Consider the following 24,211-nt stretch of genomic DNA (forward strand, 5'->3'; position numbering starts at 1 on the left):
TAGGTGCTTCACTGAGTCACCTCTTGATGCTTGAAGTTATGGACATAAGACATACTCATACCTATAAGGTAAGAGTCTTGATACTCAGTAAGTGCTAAGTGTGTAGATCTACAGTATATTTTGTTTGCGTGCATGTACGCACTTGTGTGTCTGTGTCACAGTGAGTGCTGTCTCATGGCAGACAGGTCAACTCTGTCTCCCAGCTTGGGCATAGTCATCAATTACACACAATTTTCTTTGCTTTGGTACTTCACCCTCTCTTGGGGCCTCACATACACACTGCAGTCCTAGACGCTTATCTCACTGCTTCTAATTTTCTACCGAGTCTCAGGAGAGAAGAGACAATGCACTGACTCTGTCTTGAGGGGTCTCTACTCCTGTTGTGATTTATGTAAAGACACCAGCTGAATCAGCCTGGCTCCTTCCCTCGTCAGTAACCACCTCCTCTGCAACTCCCTTGTCCACCTCTGTAATCCATCTCCAAGGGTTTTGTCTGACACCTAGTTGTGGAAAATAACAACATTCTCCCTTGCTCCCTGTCTGCATGATTGCACCAGAAAAATCTAAGAGCAGGAAACAATGGTGATATAAATGTCATCGAGATTTTAAGATATATTTTGGTTGGGAGTGTGAAAAGGAGGAGCGGGAGATGGGGATAAAGACGAGAGAGAATATAAGTACAAGTAAAGGTCAGTATCATCAATAGGACACACAACCAGACAATACAGCAAGTCAGACAGTTTGGAGAGAGAGGGAATGGTGGTGTGTAAATAATTCACCTGTGCCTTGTGGGGAGCTAATGAGGATGACAGATGAGACGTGACGAGAGAACGGGGCCCCTGGTGGTGTCTAAACACACATTTACACACAGTACAATCCACAGCAACGACAAACGAAGACACAAGACAGATTGTAGCAGCAGGATAAGGTAAACCCATGAAAAAAACGTAAAGACAGAAGAGTCCCACAAAGGGGAAAAAGGGGACAACAGGACAGAGATGGATCTGCTGAAACCAAATTCCTCATTTCTCATTCTCCCCCCCTGCCCAGTTTCTTAGCTCAGCTGCCGACTCGTGTTCGAGCCTCCCCTTTGAGATACCTGGTACACCTGTGACTTCACACCTGGAGTGGTGATAAAAGCTAATCAGATGTGAGAAGCTTGCACCAGTGCAAACATGTCTAACTGAAGAATATGAGAGTGCTGACAATGAAGCTGTACTGCAATGAACAAAGTGTTTCAGACTAAAGGAACTGGAACAAACACTTGATTGATTGCACATATAATAGATCACGTCAGCAGTGCACTCGCATAGAAGTATTAGCCTAGTTCATTGCCCTTGAAAAGAAGACGGGTAATAGATTTTGTGACAGATTGTCACTCTTCACTGAGTGAAAATGGATTAAACAAAAGGAAAACCTGACTTTTATGTATGGCTGCTGTGTCTTTTCTATTTTCAGCGTCCTCTGTAGTTACATGCTGAGATTCGGAGTCAAATTCTCCCGAATAAATAAATAAATAAAGCAAGCTGAGGTTGTGGGATCTGGGTCACAGTGTGTAGATGGGGGACGATATCCAACATGACACCACGTAAAGCCTCTGAGCCAGTGTAGGCGGCAACATGACTCATGCTTTTAATATGATTGGCTTCTTGAGATAATGGTTTGTGTCATGTCACCTGGAGCACACAACAAACAGCGCAGCTTTGGCTCTCAGAAGATTTGCATGTGTGCTGTGCGTGACGTACAAGTGCGTCACGCTTGAAAATGTGCACGCACTCGAGGTGTTGTGTGGCACTTGTGTTTCTGCCCCCCCATTTGAGCTGCACTAGGCTGATGGTAGACAATATCACTCATACGAACCGGAAAAGCTCTTTTTGTGCCAAATACTATTAATAATTTCATTAGAGTGTCCTTCTGGCAGAAGTGTGCGAATGAGCATGTGAATCAGTGTCCTCTTACTGCTACAGTTATATGTGGAAGTGTTTGTGTGGGAGGGGGAGAGAAATAAATGGGGCGAGAAAGATGTACAATAATAAATAAAACCCTGGACCTGATATAGTAAATATGTGTTCTCAGTCTTACCCATTATTGATGGAAAGTAAGAAATAATTTGAGTGTAATTGTTGTACCTAAGTTCCTTATTGAGCCTGACCATGTGGGACTCACATGCTTTGATTTTGTGTTTTTATTTAGCTGCCTGAGCTGCTCACTCTGTATTTTATCTTAAGTATGGCACATACAGTACAGCATGCCAACAGAGGTCCTGTGACTTTGACAGTTTTACACGTCGCAGTGCTAGCACTAAGAAGTGAGAATGCTGCGCTGTAATACAAGGAAACTGTGAACCAGACAGGCAATGTGGAAGGGTCAGACTGTGGCAAAAAAAAAAAAAAAAAGATGATGAATAAGGTATTGTCAAAATTTCCCTTGGACTGAGATAACCTGTTAATAGGGAGGGACAAATATTTGTTTGGGATAATGGATGAATGAACTCTATCATTTTATTGGTTTGGAATCCAGCCCTAACGATTTTTTTACTCAGTAAACACCTTTCAGCAGTGCTATAGAGATTTAGTGTTGGGGACTGATTTAAAACAAGCCACAGTCGAGTCGATCCAGCAGATGTCGTGAGCTCCTGACGTAGTCCCTTGTGTGGGTCAAGCTCAAAAAACGTTCTACAGTTACAGCAACCCTCCCTTCTTGGTAATTGCCCATCAAACTCCATGCCGCAGTTTGCACTGTAGTCCTAAAAAAACATAATTAAATGTGTCAAGACATCTGTATGATGTCACTTGAGTAGTTTTCTCAAAGCTTCTTCACAGGCACAAATAACAAATTTTAGAAGCTGACTTCACAGACAGATTACATATAAAAAGTGGGGAACACTTGTTTATATATTATCATAACCGAACCTGCAGGACTGAAAATGGTCATTATAAAATGATTTTCCAACCATCTGTAGACAGATTGGAGCAGTAGCAAGGCCTATAGAACCCATGTTTTTATGCAAATGTATGGTAAACGTGAATAAGCTGGTCTTTACAGTAACCGACTGAAAGTGCTAATTTTAGACGTGAAGAGCTGACATGGTTTAACCTAACATATCTGTGAAACATACACCAGACATCAGAACATTTCAGACATTCCCCCTCCCTGCCACAGATCTTAAATGTGATCTCGCCCTTATCGTCTTTCATTATGCAGAGTTGTAACACCCTTCTTGCCCTTCACTTGGCACTTGTGTCGGGCTGGGGGCCAAGCGGCTGACCTGTGCTCTCCGTGGCATCCAGACTGCCTGCTAGCTGCTCCAGGAGGCGTGCCCTGGCTGCGTTCCTGCGGTGTTTCTTGCCCTCGTAGTGCTGCTGGGCCATCAGGGGGTTGTTGAACCAGGCTCCGCACAGGCAGCAGTACTTGCCGGCTTCTCTCCCGCCGTTGCCACCCACCACCGCCATGGGCCAGGGCAGGGCAGGGGGAGGAGGTGGGCACGCAGCAGGGTCTGTGGGCAGCGGGGTGGAAGGGGAGGAATCTGGGGTGAGGAAGTGAAGAGGATAGGAGAGAAGGGGGTGTTGGTTGAAGGAACACAGTAGGAGGAAGGAAGTATTCACATTAATTCACACACAGATGATACCTCATAGGTATGCTTTTGACTGACTCACACATTTAATTAAAAGCACATAGCAGTGTGTACATTGTGCTGATTGAGACTGAGAGCAAAAAGCAATAATTTGCTGTTGGCAACATCTGTGAGACATAGATGAGGGTCAGGAAGAGGTTTTTAGCACTCCCAGGACCAGTCTGCAAGTGCTGAAACTGGCTTTGTACTCACATCTACTATACTGAACCTTCCTGCTTCCTCTCTGTTTTTTAAACCTCAATCCTCTTCTCTCATGTCCTTCCTCCCTTTTCATCTCGCTCCGTGTCTCTCCTCTTCTTTGTGAGGGAATTTCAAAAAAAAAAAAAAAAAAAGGCAGACTTTCAGGTGATCTGCTACTCGTGACATGACACTGGTTACCATGGTGATTGCCCATTATTAGCCAACGGGCACTGACATGTCCACAGGACGTAGTAGTGGCTCACACGGAGAAGCGTACATGCGTGTGGCTGAAAGTGTGTCTGTGTGCATGTGGGTGGGGAATTAAATGTATAATTCACGCTTGGGAAAAATGTGTGACGCCCTGTGTGTGTGTGTTTGTGCATGAATGAGGCTCCAGAATAGGCTGCTTGTGTCTGTAAGGTACAGTGTGTGTACCAAAGAAATCATCCCTGCTCAAACTGTTTATTTGAACACCAGGAGGGGGTGTTAGGTCCACAGCCAAACTGTGCGAGAAAGCTTATAATGCCAGATGGCATGTCCAAATGTGCTGATTCGCTGTCTACAATGTGTCAATGACCACAGACTTACAGAGTATGACTACCCAGCCACAATACAGCACGTTAAAATATTTTAGATCACGAACAAAAACCCACTCACATGTGTTTTAAAGCCCAAATGAGTCATATCACTTTCACAACAACCACCAGCTCACTGGTAACAAATGAAAATCATGCATGGATTGTTGACCAGTGACCATAAGTGTGAAGTGTTGTATTTTCAGTGTGTGTGTGTGTGTATGTGTGTATGTGTGTGTGTTTGTGTTTGTCTGTGTCTGTGTGTGTGTGCGCCTGTGCCTGTGTTGACTCGGTTCTAGCCCTGTGAGCTGATTGGTTGCTTGTACCTTGATGTGTCTTTGGGCTCTGTTCACATAGTTACTGTATCTATGGCCGTGTCTCCGCTCATATCGCCAACCACACCCACTCACATTCCCTTCGCTTGTGTTTGCCTTCACCACATTATCATCTCACTTAGAAAACTCAACCCTGTGCCTCTCCTACTACCGTTTCATATTTCTCTCATTAATCTCGAAGTTAAATCCATCCTAAAATCTCTGGAGTAGCAGCCGTGTTTGTTTGTGTTTTGTTGCTGGTTCAGCTCTGTCAGCACATGCACAACAGCAACAGGCACTGATCCTCGGATGTACTGTTGCTGTCCACCCTTTCTTTTCTCCTGACTGTGATCTCTGCACACTGGGGCAGAAGCAGGTGTTTTTCATAAGAACTGGAGAAGGAGGCAGTTGTTGGTATTGTAATGTGAAAAGGAGAACATACTGTAGGTACCATCTCAGCCCTCACCAACACACATGGCCCTCGCACTCTCTCTCCACTGTGTGTTTTGTGTGCATAGTGTGTAATTATCTGTGTATATTAGTGACAAAATGCAAATAATTGTGTAGGAAGAATGTGCATACATCCGTCATACTGCTTATGTATGTGCATGTGTATATCTGTGCCCGTGTGCAGCACAGGCCTGTCGGCTTGGCTGTGCATCTTCTGTGGAGCACTCATCTGCAAGTGATCATGACGGTTACGTTTGACTTTAATCTTTTCTGAAATCCTCGTCTCCTCTCCCAGGTCCCTCTTCCTCTCTTCTTGCTCTCATTCTCTTCTTTCTTTTCCTCCAGGTCCCACTGTCACAAAACTGTGGAAACTCCACGGCAGTGTTTGTAGAGAAGTGACACTTCTTTAAAGTGGGCCAAAGTTTAACAAAAGTCACTCAGGGGCTTGATTATAGCACTTCATTTCGTAGTGATTGTGTGTTTATAGCTCTGTGACTTTTCACTTTGAATCCTATTTGAATCACATTATGTAAAGCTCCTCTGGAGATGACTCACCAGCAATGACTCTTAAAAAAGAAAAAACACTAATCTTTAAACAATTATGAGCATGAACAAAAATAAATTTGCGGATGTCTTGATTTGTTAAGGAGGTTTTTTTATTATTAATCATAATACCTTTATAAATTAAAGGCTGTCTGTGCACTTCACCTGCAAAAGTTTTACTTCTTGTGCCTCTGGCATGTTAACATTTCCACATACTTCTTTCCCCTTTCATACATTTTAGACATTTTGACTGAAGAATGACTAAAGCTTTCCAAACCCACTTAATAAATGTTCTTTGAACTAAAAATAATGCTTAGTTCAGTTCTCATTTGTCCCTCCCTATTAAAAGTTTTTTTTTTTTTTTTTTTAAAGTGGCTCTTAGAAAGATATTGACCAGCTAGGTCTGAAGGGGTTTCCACAAAATTATCAGTTTGTAGAGAGAAGGTTGATACACAGGATTGATCAAATCTGACCTGAAGACAGACAGCTCCAGACTGGCTCCAAGAACCATTTAAAAACTATTTTCTTTTTTTCTTCTAATGCCCAATTAGCACTCAGTCACTCCCTTTACTTCTATAGATGCTGTCAACAATATGATAGCATAGCAGTGCAGGTACTATAAGATGCATGGCTCCAACCATGCTGGAGTTTAATCCTGTTGATATGCTGAAATGCAGGGTAAACGCAAGAGAGGGTAAAAGGTGCCAGATACCTGTGTTTGTAGGGCTGGTCATGGCTGTGGGTAGGTTGGGTGGCTCCCCCAGCACCAGGCGGACTCTCTTGGCATGGGTTTTGCCCTGGTAGTGGGACTGGGCCACAATGGCGGAGGTGAAGAACATGTTACACAAGGTACAGCACTTGTTCCTGTCCACCTCAGTCTCTGCACAGTCCTACAGGAGGAGAGAGAGAGGAGAGGCGTTATGAGGCAAAAATGGATCACAGGGGAGGAGCAGGTGACAGAGGTGAAAAGGAAAACAGTAGGTGGAGGTGAGGAAAGGAATTAAGTTTAGAGAGGCATGGGGAAGTGAAGGTGAGAGAAGGAGAGACGAGAGGCAGGAGGAGATAAGAAATGGAAAGATGTACACTTTGCTCCGACGTCCCTGGATTTTCTATCTCTCTCTCACATAGACACACACACACACACACACCCACAGAAAAGCAAAGAGTGGGCTGATCAAATATTCATCTGTCTCTCCGGGCTGAGACTGTGGCTAGGCCCTTTCACCGCTGCTGGTTTGTTAGTAATGATGAGGGAGAGTTGCTCCCCACGGGAAAGAGAGGAGACACAAACCAAAAGACCAACTGCCTGATTGACACAAATGTACACAAACGTTTGCACAGCTATATTTGTGAGGACTGTCCTGATCTAAACTTAATTCTCACCTTAACTTTGACAGTGTATGTAAGAAGATGTCCTAAAATGTATGGCTACATATGTAGTCCCACTTGGTTCTGAATCATCAAACCTCCTGGATGAAAAAACAATTTCTTGAGGAAAAACTGAGGAGAAAGAATATTGGAGAACAGAGATCTGCATACAGCTACAGAGACGCTATTAATATTTTTGGAGGTCTGGATTTTTTCATGGTTTGGGTGTTGCTCCTTAGTTCTATTTAAAGTAAATCTTCTCTTAATCCGGTCCATGTTTCTTTCACTTGCGTCATGTCTTTGCATCTTAGTCCCTCATAGTGACGGACAGCTGCAATGAAAAGATGTGAGGAGTCAGCTGCTCATCTGCACATTACATAAAAAACAATCTGCAGTAGGTGAAACTACTTCTTTACTGCTTTGAGGTGGTAGCACTTTGCTTTTTTCCTTACCGTACCATTTTTTGTAGGTTTGCTTATTGATATTCTACATATTTTTGTAGAAATTATTTATTAGCTTAAATTATTTTTTTTTTTTTCACTGTTTTCCCAGTTCACAGGAAGCCTAACATGTAACTGAATGGAAATGATAGAAACACAGATTGTCCTCCTCTTAAAGGCTCTTTTATTGAAAATACAGATTTAAAGTCATAGTCATTTAAAGTCATAGAAGGACTTGAAAACAAAAAAAAACCTGATGAATGAAGAAACTAGTTCTTTTGTCAGTTAGACCTAGAGTTAACAACATTATTTTACCAGATGGTAAACCTGAACACAAATAAAATAGAAACTTAGGAGCCCCAAATTGGTTCTGTTAGTGTACTCGTCAAAAAAAAAAACAAAACAGGGAAATTGGTTAAAACTTCTGTAAAGGATGGTCTTGTGTCTCTCGAGATCGCTCCTCACTCCTCAGAGAAGAGATAAGAGCTTCGAGATGACTTCTGTGTTGAGCACAAATTGAGAAGATATCAAATAAGGGAATAAGGGAATTAGGATGTACCCCTTGAGAGGCCTGTACAAAGTCCCGACCTCATCCCCCATTCAACACCTTTGGGATGAATCGGAGCAGACTGGGAGCCAGGCCAACATCAGTTTCTCTCTTCATTAATGCTCCTGTGACTGAATGGGAGCAAATCTCTGCAGCCAAGATTCCAACATTTTGTGGAGAGCCAGAGGAGTGGAAGCTGTTTTAAGCAGCATGAGATCTTACTGTTTGACAAATATTTAAAATGAAAATGGGGACAGTGTAAAAGCAAATTAAAAAACAATACATCACTATGTTCCAGTGTCTCTAAATAGTAGCAATATATCCGACTTTTGGTGTAACCTTTTTAAATTCTACTTTTACAACTTGTTTCCCCAGGTACTTTCTTTCTTCTGCAGCTCATGATCAACTTTCACCTCCTCACTGTCTGTTCATCCAGGCTTTTTCTCTCCTGACCTCTCTATTTGCTTGCACATTTCTTCTTTTTCTGTCTTTCCTTTTTGCTTTCCTCCAGTGTGTCACATGGAGTTGGAGGAGAGAAACCTCAGTCTCAGTGAGACAAAGGACAATAATAGAAAAGTGTCTGTGACGGCATATGAGTGTGTGGGTTTGCACTGTGTGTACATGGGGATGCATGTATGTGTCTGTGTGTCTGGTGTCAGACCTGGTTAGCATCAGGGACAGTGGATGTGAGAGTCGAGGACACCTTTATCTCCCAGGCTTAGCTTCGTCTCTCAGATGCCCCATCTCTCTCTCGCTCTCTCTCTCTCTCTCTCATTCTCTTTTCTTCTTCTCTCTTCCCTTTTCTCTCTCGCACTCTTCTTCTCTTGCTTTTTGTCCTTTTGCCTTGCCTTCACTCTCTGCTTCCATCTTCCCACCCCCTCTGGGCACCAGTCTCAATGACTCTGCATGTCGTGGGATGAAATATTTATCTGTATTGGCAGGGCCTTGCCATCCCCTCTCCTCCTTTCCTCCCTGCTGTGATCATGTTAAAGGCTTGCTCTGAACTCCTCACCACCCTCCAACCCCTCCAATTCTACCAGTTCCCTTCTTATCATCAGCATTGCCTCATGTTGCCAGCAGAAGTGTATGGATATTTGTTTATGTCTGAGTGCGTTTGTATGGAAAGTAAAAAGAGCTAAAACCATCTATTTTTTTTCCCCCTGATCTTCATTCATGATTGGGAGTCACTGCCCATGAGGAAAAGTCTCACTTCTCTTCTCAGACAGAATGGTTTTTACTCTTTCACTCAATCCCTCTCTCTCTTACCTACATTTTTCCTGCTCATTCATTACACTCTCTCCTCATTCTGTTCTTGTATACTTCTTCCCTCCCAAGGGTGATACTGCTGAGATGTTGATCTATCCAAATCAGCTGCAGCAAGTCCCACAACTGAGAGAGGATGAACTGATTCCCTGTATCAACCTGCGGTGGTCTGAGCTGCCCAAACACTGCTTACAAAGTAAAAGAAGCAATTGACAGACATGGCGGTAAAACACAAAGAAGCATCTACTTCAAAGAAGATGACAGATATTACACTGGGGATTTAGTGACAGTGCGGGGAAAATTTTAAGTTTAACTCGTGTGTGTGTGTGTGTGTGTGTGTGTGTGGGTGACTGACATATGAATAATCGTCAGCTCATTACAGCCGCCACTGAACCAAACCACTTTAAACAATACACAGCATGTCTGACTCACTGATTTTCACCATCTGCTGAAAATCAACCGTTCTGTTTCTTCATCTTCGACTTCTAGATTTCATCATTTCGGTCTTCTCCTCTGTGTTTCGTTACTCATTGCCTCTACTTGTCGCACCTCACGCATCCGAGACCGACTTTGCGTGCAACCTAATTGGCGGGTGTGTTTCTGTCTGTGTGCGCACATGCTGCATGCGTGCCTGTTTATCCTCTGCCTGACAGTTATAACTGTATCGCAGAATATTTTGTGTTTGGGTGGTTTCATCCTGCTCATGCATCTAACAATAGACTCCTAATTAGCTGTGTTTATCTTCTTCTCCTTCTGTTTTGCTTTCTCCCTACTTCTCTCACTGCTCTGCATTGATGCACTGTGGGAAGCATTGCTAAATATACACATGGAGCAGTACAGGGAAACAGACGCTCTCATTTGGAGTTTGAAGAAGCTCTGGAAGTGTAAATTGAAAGAAGTGACAGCAAATATAGCGTAAGAGAAGAATAAAAGGATAGCATTTTGTTATATTTTGCCCCTTGCGCACGAAGAAAACTACACAGATACGGAAAATAGGGATCAGGTCCTCCTTGCTTTCATCTGGGAGCACCTTTTAAGGCCTACTTTCTTTGTTTGCTCTGTAAAAAAACACCTTAACCTACATAAAAATCTTGAGGCATGCCATTTTACACTGGGCAGACACTGACATTTCATTCCCTGTGCGAAAATCCCTTTCTGCTGTCCCCAATGGATTGCACCATGTCAATCAGCATGAGAACACGGGGGCAAACACACACTGATGAAGTGCAGAGAAGGGATGCAGAACTTCACCAGGGAGAAAAAGATGAATGAGGTGAAAGAGGAAATCGAATGGAGAGAGTTTCATCTCTCAAGTGCTGCTCATCTTACATCAATGTCAGATAATCCATGTCACATCTCTGTGTTGAAAGGTTATGAGCAAAGTGCTAGCTGTGGGGCGCTGCTCACAGTACACCACAGTATGGCCGGTGAGAGAAGTGTGTGTGTGTGTGTGTGTGTGTGTGTGCGCGCGCACATGCTCTGTTTGTGTGCATTTAGTGTCCCATATGAGGTGAAAGCCAGGAGGAGCTGTGTCACATCTATTCACTTAGGGAGACAGATGGAGACACAGGTGTGTGTATTTTTCTACAGTATGTGCAAGTGTGTTTGTAAACCCATGTGCCCTTGACATTTCAGGAGTGAGCCTGCAGTGGTATGTCTGTCAGCTTTTTGCATCTTCTTGGACAGTTTGTGTCAAGAAACACTGTTCAGCTGGTTCAGTAAGAAACATACCAGCAGGTATTACATCAGCAGACTGATACAAGTTGAAATGATTGCAAGTTTTAGATATTTCAGCTGTGAGGGGACGAATCCATCCACCACATATTGAATTTTTGGTAGAAACACCAGGCCAGAGCGTCACATAACGGCAAAGAGCAGCAATCAACAGGCACGGTCGGAAGCACTAAAACCAAGACTGCTTCAGTTTGGGTCCACAAAGATGCGACCAAACTAAAAACTCCCGCCCACTTGATTGCTGGGTCGCTCTGTAGAAACTCTTAATCCAGATCTGTCTCTATGCTTAAGTCTTGCTGGATGTAAAAATATAAAATGGAACTTGCAACCTCCAACATTTTTTGTTAAAACTTGCTCATTCATCAAGAACAAGATGAAACCACTGACACAGAAAATGCTGTCAAACATTTAGGTTTTTTACATTTTTTAATTTAATTTCCTGTCATTCAGGAGCAGATAGTCATCACTATACTAAGACAACTGACACTGGGCTACAGCCCAAGGTCTCGACTATCACATCATACTGTTTTTAGAGATGCTGCACCTCTTCCCTCCTCTGCTTTCTCTCTCTGCCAGGCTTAGATATGTCACTTAGTTTGATAAGCTTTATTTTTCCACCAGCTGTGTCCTCAAAGTGTGTGTACTGTATGTTTTTTTTCTGTGTGTATATGTGTATTATGCCATGTGGGATATACAGGCTTGGCAGATAAAGATGGCAAGAGTGTAAAAGTAAAGCTCCCTCTTCACGAAAGTCTGTTATTTCTTTTCATAGACAGACACAAAAGCAGATGCAAACACACATTAGCACATACAGAGGAAAAATTTAATCAACAGCAAAATAGCAGTTTTACTTCATGTTCCAACAACTCAGTGTTGATCAGGGCAGAAATATCCACAGACACTCAACTGCAGACAGACATACAAATGTTGGTAATGCACTGACCTCCCTAGCCACGGCCTGCAATAGGCAGATATTAAGCTGCTTGGCGGTGTCTGCCTCCACTAAATCTTACCAGAAACACCACAGCTAAGGCATAAGCTCTCTTGGGAGACTTAAAACACAACAGATCAAACAAATATTTCCATGAGCACTTGGCTGCAGCGGCCAAGCCTGAGTGGACAGGCTTAGTAAAAGATTAGACTGATGCAACTCAGGTACATAGATGAAAAAAACAACACAGCTTTAAAGATTTTAGCATGCTGATAATTGTCCTCCCACAGACACCTTCACAGTGTGTGTGATTACATGTAAAACAGGTCAGTCTTTGAGGCGTTTATTTATCTGAGGTGAGAAAATGAAATGAATGCAGGTTATGTAAGACAAACACACACTCAGTGAGAGCGTACTGGGTTATCTGGCCTCAGCCTCTTGGAAGGTGGTCCTCCATCTTCAGGGTGAAGCATGTAGAACAGACGTACCTTGTTGGCATGTTTCTTACTCTGAGAGAGACAGATAGAGAGAGGAGCGTCAGCCAATGAACTGAGTTTCATTTCATCAAGTGAGCCAAGTTGGGGGGAAAAAAAAAATCAATGTCTGTCACTCCACCTTGGCAACTCTGAGATTTTATCTCTGCTTCAGCTGATGGTGCTGGCAGACATTTTGCTCCCAGCTTGGTGACTAATGAACTGGGCCTGCCTCAGCTTTCTGTAAGCCCCGAGTCAGATGACGGGCAGGGAAAGACTTTTTATTTCACCTGCACATGCTGGCAACATAAACTACCAAGGGAGTGATTTGTATGGTTCATCTTAGGGATGTCAGTGATTTATCAATTACTGATTAATTGCTGTCATAATAATGAATTCAATTAAAAATACATTAACAGACAAGGAACAAGAAAAGTATCTGCGGTGTAACTGTGGTGGTGCCTCTCTGTGTTTAATGAGATGGAGCTACATGTGTTTGCTGACCGCCCGTAAGTGCTGCACAGAATAAAAAAACAAACTCTCTGTGGCCGACGTGTTGACGAACACCAGTGTATAAATGTGTGAAAATTCCACACGCTTGTTGTCTGGCAGCTGTCCGGTTTAGCTAGCTATCTGAGACTCATGCTACTGCCAAATTACCATCTTCAGCCGAAGCGGTGAGCAGCTGCTCAAGTTTAGGCAGGCCAAGAGCTGTGGTGCTAACATTTGGGACAAGCAGTGCTGTAATTAGGTTAAACATGATTCTAAAACAATCAGCACAGTGATGACCTGTTTAAGCGATGCGCCCTGCTCCGAGTAGAGATGTGTTTCATTGGTGACAGGAAATGTTGAAAGATTTCCTGGAGAGAGAAATGTCTGTGCGACAATATCTGTGTATCCCTGGGGTCTGTCCCGGCTCAACTGAGTCACTCCCATCATGTAGATAAGGTAAAGTATGTGTAGTCCATACCTAATCTGTTCTTTTAATTCCAGTGGTTTAAAAAGTGGCTTTGTTATGGAACAAGAGAACTGTATTTTATAGGTTTTTAATGATTAACAGACTGATAATTAACGTCTGTCATCTAAGACAACTGCTTCAAATTTGCATCTCTAGCACAAATTATTGCAAATTAAAAAAAGCACAGTCTTTTTGTGGAATCGATGATTAGTAGGATTAGAGAGTAAATCTAATATTAGAGGCTGACCTACATAATATGAATAAAGTTTGTTGAGGGGTTTATGTGCCGGTTACTCATTTGTTATTGTGTTTTCAACCTGACTGTTTTGTCCGCTTCTGTCATTGGACTTTACGCTATAAAGACTAGAAGCTGTGATAAGCAGAAATATACAGATGTGTTTATATGAAGGGACAGTGAGCTGTTCTCAAAGCTGCCAACTGTCATTTGTATGCAGAACAGTGAAAATCACTGGATATACTGCAGGGTAAAGATTAGGCTGTGTGTGTTTAGACAGCTCATTGTGTTTGTATACAGGGATAACACTGCTATCTTTCTCTATACATCTATGAATTTAATATCATCTATATATTCCACTGCTGGAGCAGTTTTTCAGAAGCAAGGGCCTTGCTCTACTGACCCTGTCATAGAAGCTGCTTCTCAAATACGCATTATTGTACAACAGTGCAGGTCAACAAGTCAAGATTGTGACTTTACAAAATGTAAAGGGAGAAAAATGTGTAACTCTGGACTGATCTGAGATGAATGTGATTAAATTATAATGAGCTGATTTGTCAAATGCGTTGAGGTGGATTTATTCACAACTGTAATTCCCCAGTGAGGGAATCACTGTACTGTTTAATCGATGTGATTTGTGGAATTATACATTGTACCGGAAAGTTGTACTTGTGAGTTTGAGTGTACATTGCGGCTGAACACAAAGAAAGCGAAGGGGAGACTGTGACAAGACATTTTACTTGCTGCTCCAGTGCTTAGATTGGGTCCTCTGCCCCCAGGACAAGAAAGCCCCTCCCTCACCCTCACTTTAATGCTTTTTGTCAGCGCGTGTGTGTGTGTGTGTGTGTGTGAGTATATGTTTGTGTTTATAGGTGTATATGTGTAAATGGTCATGTAGTTTGATGGCTCTGGGATATGGGCTAAAAGCAGGACCTTGTGTCACCATGGTTACCCTGCACTGACCCTCAGAGCTCATCCTTCTCTAATGGACTACCCATGTCTCTGTCTCTTCTTTCTCAGTGTCAAATTAAACCATGGGAGACCAACAAGGAACAGCACAGCTATATAAAAATGTCTGCCACATCGTTTTTGTGTGTTTCTGTATACATGCAGAATGTATCTAACTCAGACATGATTCCCATCTGCTAAAACTTTAGTCTCACTTGTAGTGCACATACGTGAGTCATCCATGTGTATTAGTTTATGAACATTTGTTAGCTACCGTAGACAGAGGTCATTCATTATGAAATGCACTCATTATGAAACAAACACCAACACTGGAAGAATGAGATTTTGAAAAAAAAAAAAAAAGGGAGGGGGGGTTTGCAGTAAACTCTGTTGACAAAACAAGCATAATGAAATAATATTTCATAGTAATGAGCTTATTTTTAAAACATATTGAAAACTATTTCAGAATAATGAGCTGAATTACAAAGATGAATTTATGAAAATAGAATTGTGACTATTTATTCAAATAATGTGCATTTTCATTGAAATTATTAGTTACTGCATAATATTCTATTTATTTATTTCATTTTGGACACTTTGGGACTCTATAGTTATCTGTGGGTCTTGTGTAAAACTCCTTTCATCCTGTGCATGAGACGTGCTGTACCAGTAAACTCACCTTCCCTTGACTTCTACACAGAATATCTCCCTTATGTCTTTGATCTACTGAGCTCTACAGAGACCTTTTTTATATGGTGACACTGAGTCACTGCAGTGACTCTGCTTGCCCATTTGTCTGCACAATTTACAAAAAGGCTGTGATTTGTCAGATTTAGATTTGAGACTGCTCATGTGAATGGCTGCATACAGAAACCTGCACACTGTTGTCGTCCTTCTTTAATCCTTTACAGATGAGGGCCTTGTCCTCATTATTCTTCTTGTTTAATCCCAATTGTGTCTTGTAATCAAGGACAACCTCAATGTAGAACATGCACACAAATGCACACATACATCTTAGTTAAATAATGCACAGGAGTGATTATTTAGTGGGTTTTCATTAAATTACTCTTAGGAGGTCTGCTGAGAGGTGCACTACATTAAAACCAAAGGTGCACGTGTTTGTGTTTGTGTGCTGGCGACTACCATGCTGCATTAAGTCTATGTATAATAGATGAGCACTGTTTTGAACGGCACAGGCACAAATCTGTACAAATAAGGCCGATGCAAAGTGTACAGTGCAGTTTGTTTTGGATGAACATTCCTCTTTGCATTCGTGTACTCACCTTGTGTATGTTCAGTGATGTCAAAAAGAGGAAGCTGATACAATCCATTTAAAATGAGCATAGAGGGACTCACCTCATAGTGAGCGGTGCGCTGGGACTCAGAGATGAGCTGGGCATTGCAGATGTTACAGTAGCTCTCTGTGAACAAGCCTCCATCCATGACGCCCACAGACTTCATCTTCATCTGAGACTACACATGCACGCCCAAAAATATGGAAATAAGAATATGATTAAAATGCAGAATGGAATAAAATGTCAGTGAATCTTATAGTGCGTGTCAGATGTGCATGTGCATGCATGTATCTAATCTCAATTTAAAAACAGTTTCCTTCAAACTGACAGATTGATCATGACAGTCCAGTCCAAAATATGTTGATCCTCTCTGTCAGAACATCTTCTCATGGATGATTTGGGTTCCAGTCTTGAAAACAATGCCTTGAGGCTCTGGCTTAGGTTTGTGCATCTTACTTAGCAGCAAACGTTTAAATATATCTATTAATGTTTTTTACATTTTGTTTAGAAATGCAAAATTTGCAGTAATTTTTTATTCTCAAAAATATATATAAGTCTTTGACTGTGTTATATCATTGTCACATACTGCAAACCTACATATCATGCACTATCTTGGTGTTACACTTATAAGGCATGTTTTTCCATCTTAAATTTGAAGATTTGAATTTTGATGATTACTTTTGCAACCTAAGAAAATTGGATACCTACTGTAACCATTCACATAAACATTTCCTGACAGGAAATAATAATGTCGTAAAGCAAATGGTACAGCCAAGAGCAACTTTGAGGATTACAGTCTCTGAAGTAAATTGTTAAAAGGTCTCAGGCAAGACTCCCTGGTGAGAATCCATGTGTTAAAACCTCGTCAGTGCTGGGATCGCCCAACCAGTAAAACCACAAAGACCTGAGCATCCCACTGGGTGCTGTGCCACTGGGCTCTTAACAACCTGGCAGCAATGTTTTCTTTCACTTTTATACTGAGTACAGTAATAGAAAATGGTTTAATGATGTGCTCTGGGGTCTTGTGTTCAATTTTCTATTCTTTTCATTATGTGTGCCCTGTAGGCACTCCTCTGACGGGGCGAGGGTGACTGAGTAACGGGTCTGTAGGGAATGGTTCAGGAACATCAACCATTTAACTGGAAGGGCTCCTTGCCCCAAGGAAGCAACAGAACAGGGTGCTTGCAGGGACAAAGTGTTTCGTAGCCCAAGATGCATGGATTCAGTAGAGGTTAAAAGAATAATGTCTTTTGTCTGGCACAGTAATCCAAGATTTGTAACATTAGTAACAAGATCAGGTGAAAACTACTTCAAGTGTCAGCAGGGATACGTAATGACAGGAATTAGTATTTTTTTATCTCAAGTCTAGTGTGTAATTACCTTTGGCCAATTCATTTGCTTGACACATGAGTACTTACACACACACACACACACACACACACACACACACACCCACCCACACGTTCACACAATACTGGTAATTACCCCTGTCTTTTCATCTTGTTTGTTTAGCTCACCCTGGACCTTCTTAATAACTGCATATATGCCATATGGACGTTTCCTCTATCAACTAATTCAACCTGCAGTATGACTCCCATATGTTAAAATAAATGGCAATACAGATACATTTGATTTAGAGTAACAGAGTTTATCATCAGCTTTATGTGCGCTCAGTTAAGATACACGTATCTGTGATGTATATTTGTCCTTTTTTACCTTAACTGTGATGTGTGCAGTGAGACACTATGAAACAGATGTATTTCGCAAACTGACACATTAAATTTGCTGCAGAGTTTGTGTCCTCCCAGAATTTTGTGACAAGAAAAAGACCTTGTGCTGTCTGTCTGGACGTCAGCCAGGCCAAAGGAGGTTTATCTTTTAATCTTCCGACTAATTAAAAGTGATTGTGACTTCAGAAATACCCTTATCTTCCTAATATCTCCATTACCTCTGATTATTACATGCAAGCTGGGAGATGTAGACTAATTAATAGAAGCAATCTGTTGGTGGGATTAATGGAATGGCATGCCCAACGAAGCAAGAAGATGGAGGGCAGATAGTGGGGGAAAAATAATGAAAGCGGGAGGAAAAAAAGGAGGTGGGGAAGGTTTATAATTGGTGCACTGAACATTGAATGTGATATCTTCATGTTACATGGGTTTGGAGATCTTAATTGAAACGTGGCTTCATTTCCATTATATCAGATTAGAACAATTGTTCAGTGGACTGTTACAGTATGCTGTTTTATGTGAATCTGAATTAGTTACTTTGAAACCAGCATGAAAAAGTTACAGAGGCATGTGTTCTAGTTATTATCAGGCGACAGTTTCAGTTTGATTGATTTCTTTATAGTTGAGTTAGATTTTCAATATAATTTGCCTTTTATCAAGTTAGATGCACACAAAGGTCACTGGATTCTGTACTCAATGACACATGGAAATAAGTGAAAAGTAAAAATATATGTGTCTGTAGATGTTAATTTGTGTGTGCAGAAATAGATGTCAAGTCCCTGTTTTAGAAAGAATAAGTCAGCTCTTAACTATCTGACCATACTATTCTTACTGAACCATTTAAAGAAAAGATTATACATTTCCATTTGGTAATGGCTCTACTTGTTACACTGTGCACACAACTTTATTGTCGAATTTTCCCCCTACTGAAAGTCATCAACTCCAGACTAGTGCTCCCATAAGACCATCTGAGCATAGATAACTTGGATATGTCTAAGCTGAAATGCAACTAGAAGATGAAAAATGCAAGACCCACTGTAAAACACAAATATTTGTCTTTATTAAAAAAAACAAAAAGATAGTTCTGCAAAGACAGTGGCTGTGTTTATATGTGAAAACAGCCAAATCAACCACAACTCTAGCTCCTTCCCTAAGCTAACATCTATATACAGCCATTTGAAGGTGAGGAATACTGCAGAAACTGGGGTGCAGTCTGCAGATCAGCAGTCAAAAAGCTTTGTCACATGTGAGTAAGTTTGATGGTTGACATGCAGAGCAAACGGCTCTCATCACAGACATGATAGCAAAGGTTATGCTTCCCATTGGCTTTGTTTTCCAGTGAATATCAAGTAGCATTTTAGCTTGAAATGCCCAACCCTGTAACTAGCACTTCCTTTTCTATGCTTGAATTGTTTATCATATTGTGAATATTTGGACAAATACATCAAAGTTGGATGTGTCTTACAGTTTAACTGAGGACAGAGATGAATATCACCCAAACGAAAAAAGTCCCTAAATTCAGTTAGACACAAGATTGCGAAAACTAAATGGGTTTTAGCAAAAGCATGAAAGCCTGAGGCATCTGAAGACAGACTGAACCTTGCGGGGATTCTCTTTTAAGATCACATCAAGTATTTAACATGGATCTCAACTCTGAGCCCTCCTTGAAATCTCAGCCGCTGGCCCACCATTCATTAAAAGCTGGCTCTGAATTGGACGTGGCTTTTTGCTTTTGTCTAATAAATGCAGCCACTTAGACTGTTTTCTGTCTCCCTAGCTTAGAATATCCATTAGTTTATAATATTACTTGCAACTCCACAGTTTGCTAAATGAGAGCCATATCACACTGACAGACAGTATGGTATAATCAGTGTGTGTATAGTATAATGTTTTTCCCCAGTGGGGAGTTTCAGAGATGCCCACTACTAATTCATTCTCTATTCTCTTATGGCCTGAAAACACATATTTATTTGTGAAATATATATGGTGAAGATGAACTAAATAAAAATATGTCACACATTACAGAGGAGTGGAGAGAGAGAGAGAGACAGATGGGGATAAACTGAGATGTAACAGCAGGTGGCAGTGGCAGCAGGGCTTCTTTTAGGTTTCTCCTTCTCTTCCTCCCTCCTAGTCTAGTCTATCCATTTCTGCTCAATCAGGAAATATTAGCACTGTTTCTCTCTTTACTTTTTATGCGCTCACATTTTATATAGTTCCATCTCATTTGAAATGAAGTGTTCCTCTGATTTTAATGTCAAATTCTGCATACAGATGATAAAATACTGACATCAGCCTGTGAGCCAATGACCTGTCTAATGAGTCACTAGTGGGAATAAGACGAGAAAGGGTTGCAGGGTTAATAATAAGGAATTCTATATTGCAAAGCCACTCTGCCGTGTCACTTTGATGTTCCACATTACATTTTTTTTTCTCCGTTTCACTCTTGGTAATGTAAATTTTCAGAACACTGTCTTCCCCTGGTCTGCCCCCACCCCCTTCGCATTCGCTCCAAGATTAATAACCCTCCCCTTTGTACAGTAGCAATCAAAGGTACTAGACTGAGGGAATAAAGTCTTCAAAGGAGCCAGAGCCTGTGGTTGAATCCAAATCCTCATTCATTCTGTTTGCATTGCAGGAGCTCACTTTGTACTGTTTTTGCTAAATACTGCACACATATACAAACTAAAGCACGGACAGGTTACGAAAACAAGACTCACTGTGAAATATAGTTGAATATAAAAAACTACAAACTAAACATCTAAAAGTCAGATCTGGGTTCCTCTCTGTTCCCTACTGTTCATTCCAAGTAGGGCTGCAACAACAAATCAGTTAAAACATACAAATTGACTGGCAAAAAATTGAATTGTTTTAATTGTTGTCGGGTGTAAGTATGTAGCTATGTGAGCCGGCGCTTGACGGACGTCACGGAGAAATGGTGGAGGATAGAGAGTGCCGGGAAGCACAGAGAAGTGGATGACCAAAGGTGTTAAAAGTTGTTGGGAGCACTTACAGATTAACTGTCAAGCCTAGAAGTCAGATGGTCGTTCGCAGCGTTATTTCCTGAGCTCCCAAAGAGAAGACACAGTGGAGGTGGAGACAAAGGGCATTGAGGAGCAGCTAACTAGGCAATGTCAACATTGTGATGAAATCTAAGAAACTACCAAACTAATTTTATAAATTCAGCCATGAAGTGAGCGGCAAACAATATTTCCAGCATAGGAAACTACCAACAGCTTTCATGCTAACCGGCTCCTAAATTTCAAACCTGTGGTCAGACTTAAAAATATCTTGCAGAAATCTTAAGTTCTGAAAATAGTTGCAATCCTGATTCCAAGACAGTCAACCCAGGAGGGTGAATTCTGCTGGGCAGAATGTGTCGTGGAGTTACAGAAAAAACAGACTTAATGCCACGGTCGGGTCACACACTCCTCCTCCTGAGTCAATGTTTGTTTCTGTCTTTTTGTTTTTATGACTCTTTTTCTTCCTTTGCTCACTGCTTCTTGTGCTCCAGATTTCATTTTGGAAATTTTCCTGTCGCACGTATCTTTGGAGCCTATTGATGTTCACAATCTAAAACACATTATGCTTCTCATCTTTCTGTTTTCCTTTACAAATACAGTATGTGTTTTAGACCATGGATTACTCATGAAGTTGTATAGGCTGGACTTGATTGAAATGCAAAGTGTCCAAAATGGGAGAAGCAGGAAATGCTGGGATTGCATGCATGGTTAGATTTGTAGTTTTATTTAGCCATGCTAGCAATTCTTGTTAATGGTTAATAAAACTACAAGTTTACTATGCATGCAATCCCAGCATTCACTGCTTCTGCCATTATTTATACAATGCTGATTGGTTAGTGTGCTACTTTTTCCACAACACCTTAACTCTAATGATGAATTACCATCTTAACATCTTGTCCAGATATTAAAAATTTAATAACACCCGTGATCACTAAGCTAAGCAGTTTCACAGACTAAACCCTCATTACCATAGATTTTGTTCCATCACAGTAATAATATTTATAGGCAATATCCTTGTGAAATTTCAATTACTTCTTGGTTCTTTGATGAGTTCAAACTATCAGGAAAAACATTAATGTCCATCAGGGAATATGTCCCACTAGTCTTCTGTCAAAGCAGATTGTAAGGCAAGCTAGCTATATGGTATTGGCTCTGTCTGTCTATTATTGCATCTATTAGTTACCTCTATTCATCTAATTTATTTAAACTTCGTAAATCTCTGCCTTTGTAAGACCTTTTATTCATGAGAGTGATGTCGTACTTTTATCTCTTAAAGTTTCCCTCTCTGGGCCATTAGTTGTTGATTTTATTAATAGCAGATCTACTGCTCTAGGCAACAATATGGATTCATTAGAGGGTGAATGAAGACTATTATCCTGGGTAAAGTTAGGTTTTCCCACTTTAACTGAGCAGAGCTCTTCCTTCGTGTGTCTATCTGAGTGTGTTTTCAGTAGCACACACTGAGTTAATGGGGGGAGACAAAAGGCAGTCTGAAGTTTGAATGAGAGCTGTTATGTTACTATAACATATGGGGGATGCTATGCTGGATGGCAACAAAACTGTTGGGTTCTATCTGTTCCATTAACAACTAATTGCACTGTTTTTTTTTTGTTTTTGTTTTTTTTTAAACTCTTGCACATTTTGTCCATATGTCCTTATCCTGTTTAGTGTAGCTTGCATGGCAGAGTTTCTTTATAAAGCTCTAGAACACAATGAAACACTGAAAAACACTGAAAACTAATTTATACATCTAGTAACAAGTATTTTAGACATGAGATTGCAGCGAGGTCAAACCACCAACAACAAGAAAATGACAGGATCAATAAAACTAGGGGCTTGGAACGTGGTATTGCACTAAGCTTAAAAGCACACACTTCATGGATTTTAGCTGCTGGCAGCACATGGTCATCCCAGTATAATACTCACATCCACTGAACCTCTTTGGTAGGCAGTGAGTGAAACGGGGATCGGAGCTATAATTATGTAATGCACATTTTCATTAACGTAATTTCCTTAACCCATGTGAAAACTCACACATGAGCAATGCAACACTGTATTTCCAAGTACAATGCATTGGCTAAGAGGCAGAGGTGAAGTTCGACATAAATACAATCAAGACATTGCAAAAATAACAAAAAACAATAAAGATCCAGCTGATTAAAATGCTTCTTCATGGACAACCTGACAGATTTTGGTATTTTTGTGTGTTGGTGTAAATTAACCCATGCATAAAACAGTAGAACACACAGGCCAAATAATACTTTTGTAATAAGTTTCGATCCTATAAATTAAATTTCTCAGTCCTCGCTCTTTCTCTTTTCTTTGTTATTGAACTGATGTGGATGCAAACAGCTAATTAGCAAAGTGACAGTTCCCTCTCACTAATTAGTAAAATAAGCTCCCCGTTCTTTGGTACAAAAGGCTCGACCGATACGAACATCACATACTGGAATTTATTTGAATACCTCCCATGTGGTGGCTTCACTATGAAGCAGGTATATAAATAAGTTTCGATACAATACAGCTGAGTGAAGATGTATTTTGGTCCTCAGGGGGACAAGTACACGAATACCCCCTTGTAGGATCAACTGCCAATCACAAGGCTCCTACTGTAGTTTATATATGGGAATCTGTGTTTAAGTGTCAGTGTGTCTGTGTTTGCTTGAGTAAATGTGAGCTGGCATGCTCACCACAATAAGGCAGATTAAAAAAATACATATCTATATATTACACCTTTTTTATGAGCTGCATGCCTCTGTGTGTGTGTGTGTGTGTGCGTGTGCGTGTGTGTGTGTGTGTGTGTGTGGGTGCAGTATTTTCTTTCACAGTGTTTCTATGAAAGCTTACAAATAAACCACTGATTGCTGTTGTATGTATACACAAACTACTGTGTGATTATGCTGGGATAATTACACAAGTCGAGGTCGGTGTTAATGTAAAACAACCACAATATTGATAAAAGACATTTCTGGCTATTTTCAGGCTGAGCTGGTTTGGTATTGATTATTGATTGTCCTTAACTTTTTCACTATAGGGATTTTTGTTGTTTGTCATTAGCTCTGTTCTCCAAGACAGTGTGAGTGTCATCATATCGAAAGGATTGATTTTGGCTTTTGGGTTCAACTGCTTATAGTTTCTTGGATAAATGTATTACAGAACAGTTTTTCCTGCAAACTGAAGCTACAAGAACAAAAGAAAATCAATCGATGACACTGATCATACAGGTCAACAACTAAAAAGATTAAAGGAAATGAAATCCATGTTGAAGACAACTCAGAAAAAAAGCAATTTAAATGTTGAACTATCTTTTTGTTGCTTTACTCGAATTTCTCTTTTCATCCTGATAGCAGTGAATAAATTAAAGGCACTGACAATATAAGGAAAAAAAGCCATCATCTGTGGCAGCAGCAGGGCTGAAAAAGCCTGACCAATCATTTTATTGGCCTGAATGCAGTGGATGGCCACTCTGTAGGCCTGTCGACCTACTACGTACTTATGTGCACTCTGCCCTTGTACTAAATGCACCAGCCAAGATTTTCCCACAAGGCATTGCAGGCAAATGTGTTACCT

General features: G+C 41.0%; 1 protein-coding gene across 2 annotated transcripts in view; it reads right to left on the minus strand.

The window, feature by feature from the left end:
- The window catches only part of LOC113132259 (zinc finger matrin-type protein 4), a 44,925-nt gene that overhangs the window by 16,015 nt on the left and 4,699 nt on the right, over positions 1-24,211 (minus strand). The window contains exons 2-5 of one of the 2 annotated variants that reach the window (XM_026310240.1): positions 15,950-16,066; positions 12,396-12,488; positions 6,409-6,586; positions 3,269-3,526 (exon numbers count right to left, since the gene is read on the minus strand). In XM_026310240.1, the coding sequence (XP_026166025.1) occupies positions 3,269-3,526; positions 6,409-6,586; positions 12,396-12,488; positions 15,950-16,060 (640 nt within the window). In that variant the 5' untranslated portion in view covers positions 16,061-16,066. Of the gene's footprint in view, positions 1-3,268; positions 3,527-6,408; positions 6,587-12,395; positions 12,489-15,949; positions 16,082-24,211 lie in introns of both variants that reach the window. The other variant, XM_026310241.1, reaches the window with a different exon arrangement.

The sequence above is a fragment of the Mastacembelus armatus genome, chromosome 15 (genome assembly GCF_900324485.2).
Source record: "Mastacembelus armatus chromosome 15, fMasArm1.2, whole genome shotgun sequence".
Classification (NCBI taxonomy): Eukaryota; Metazoa; Chordata; class Actinopteri; order Synbranchiformes; family Mastacembelidae; genus Mastacembelus; species Mastacembelus armatus.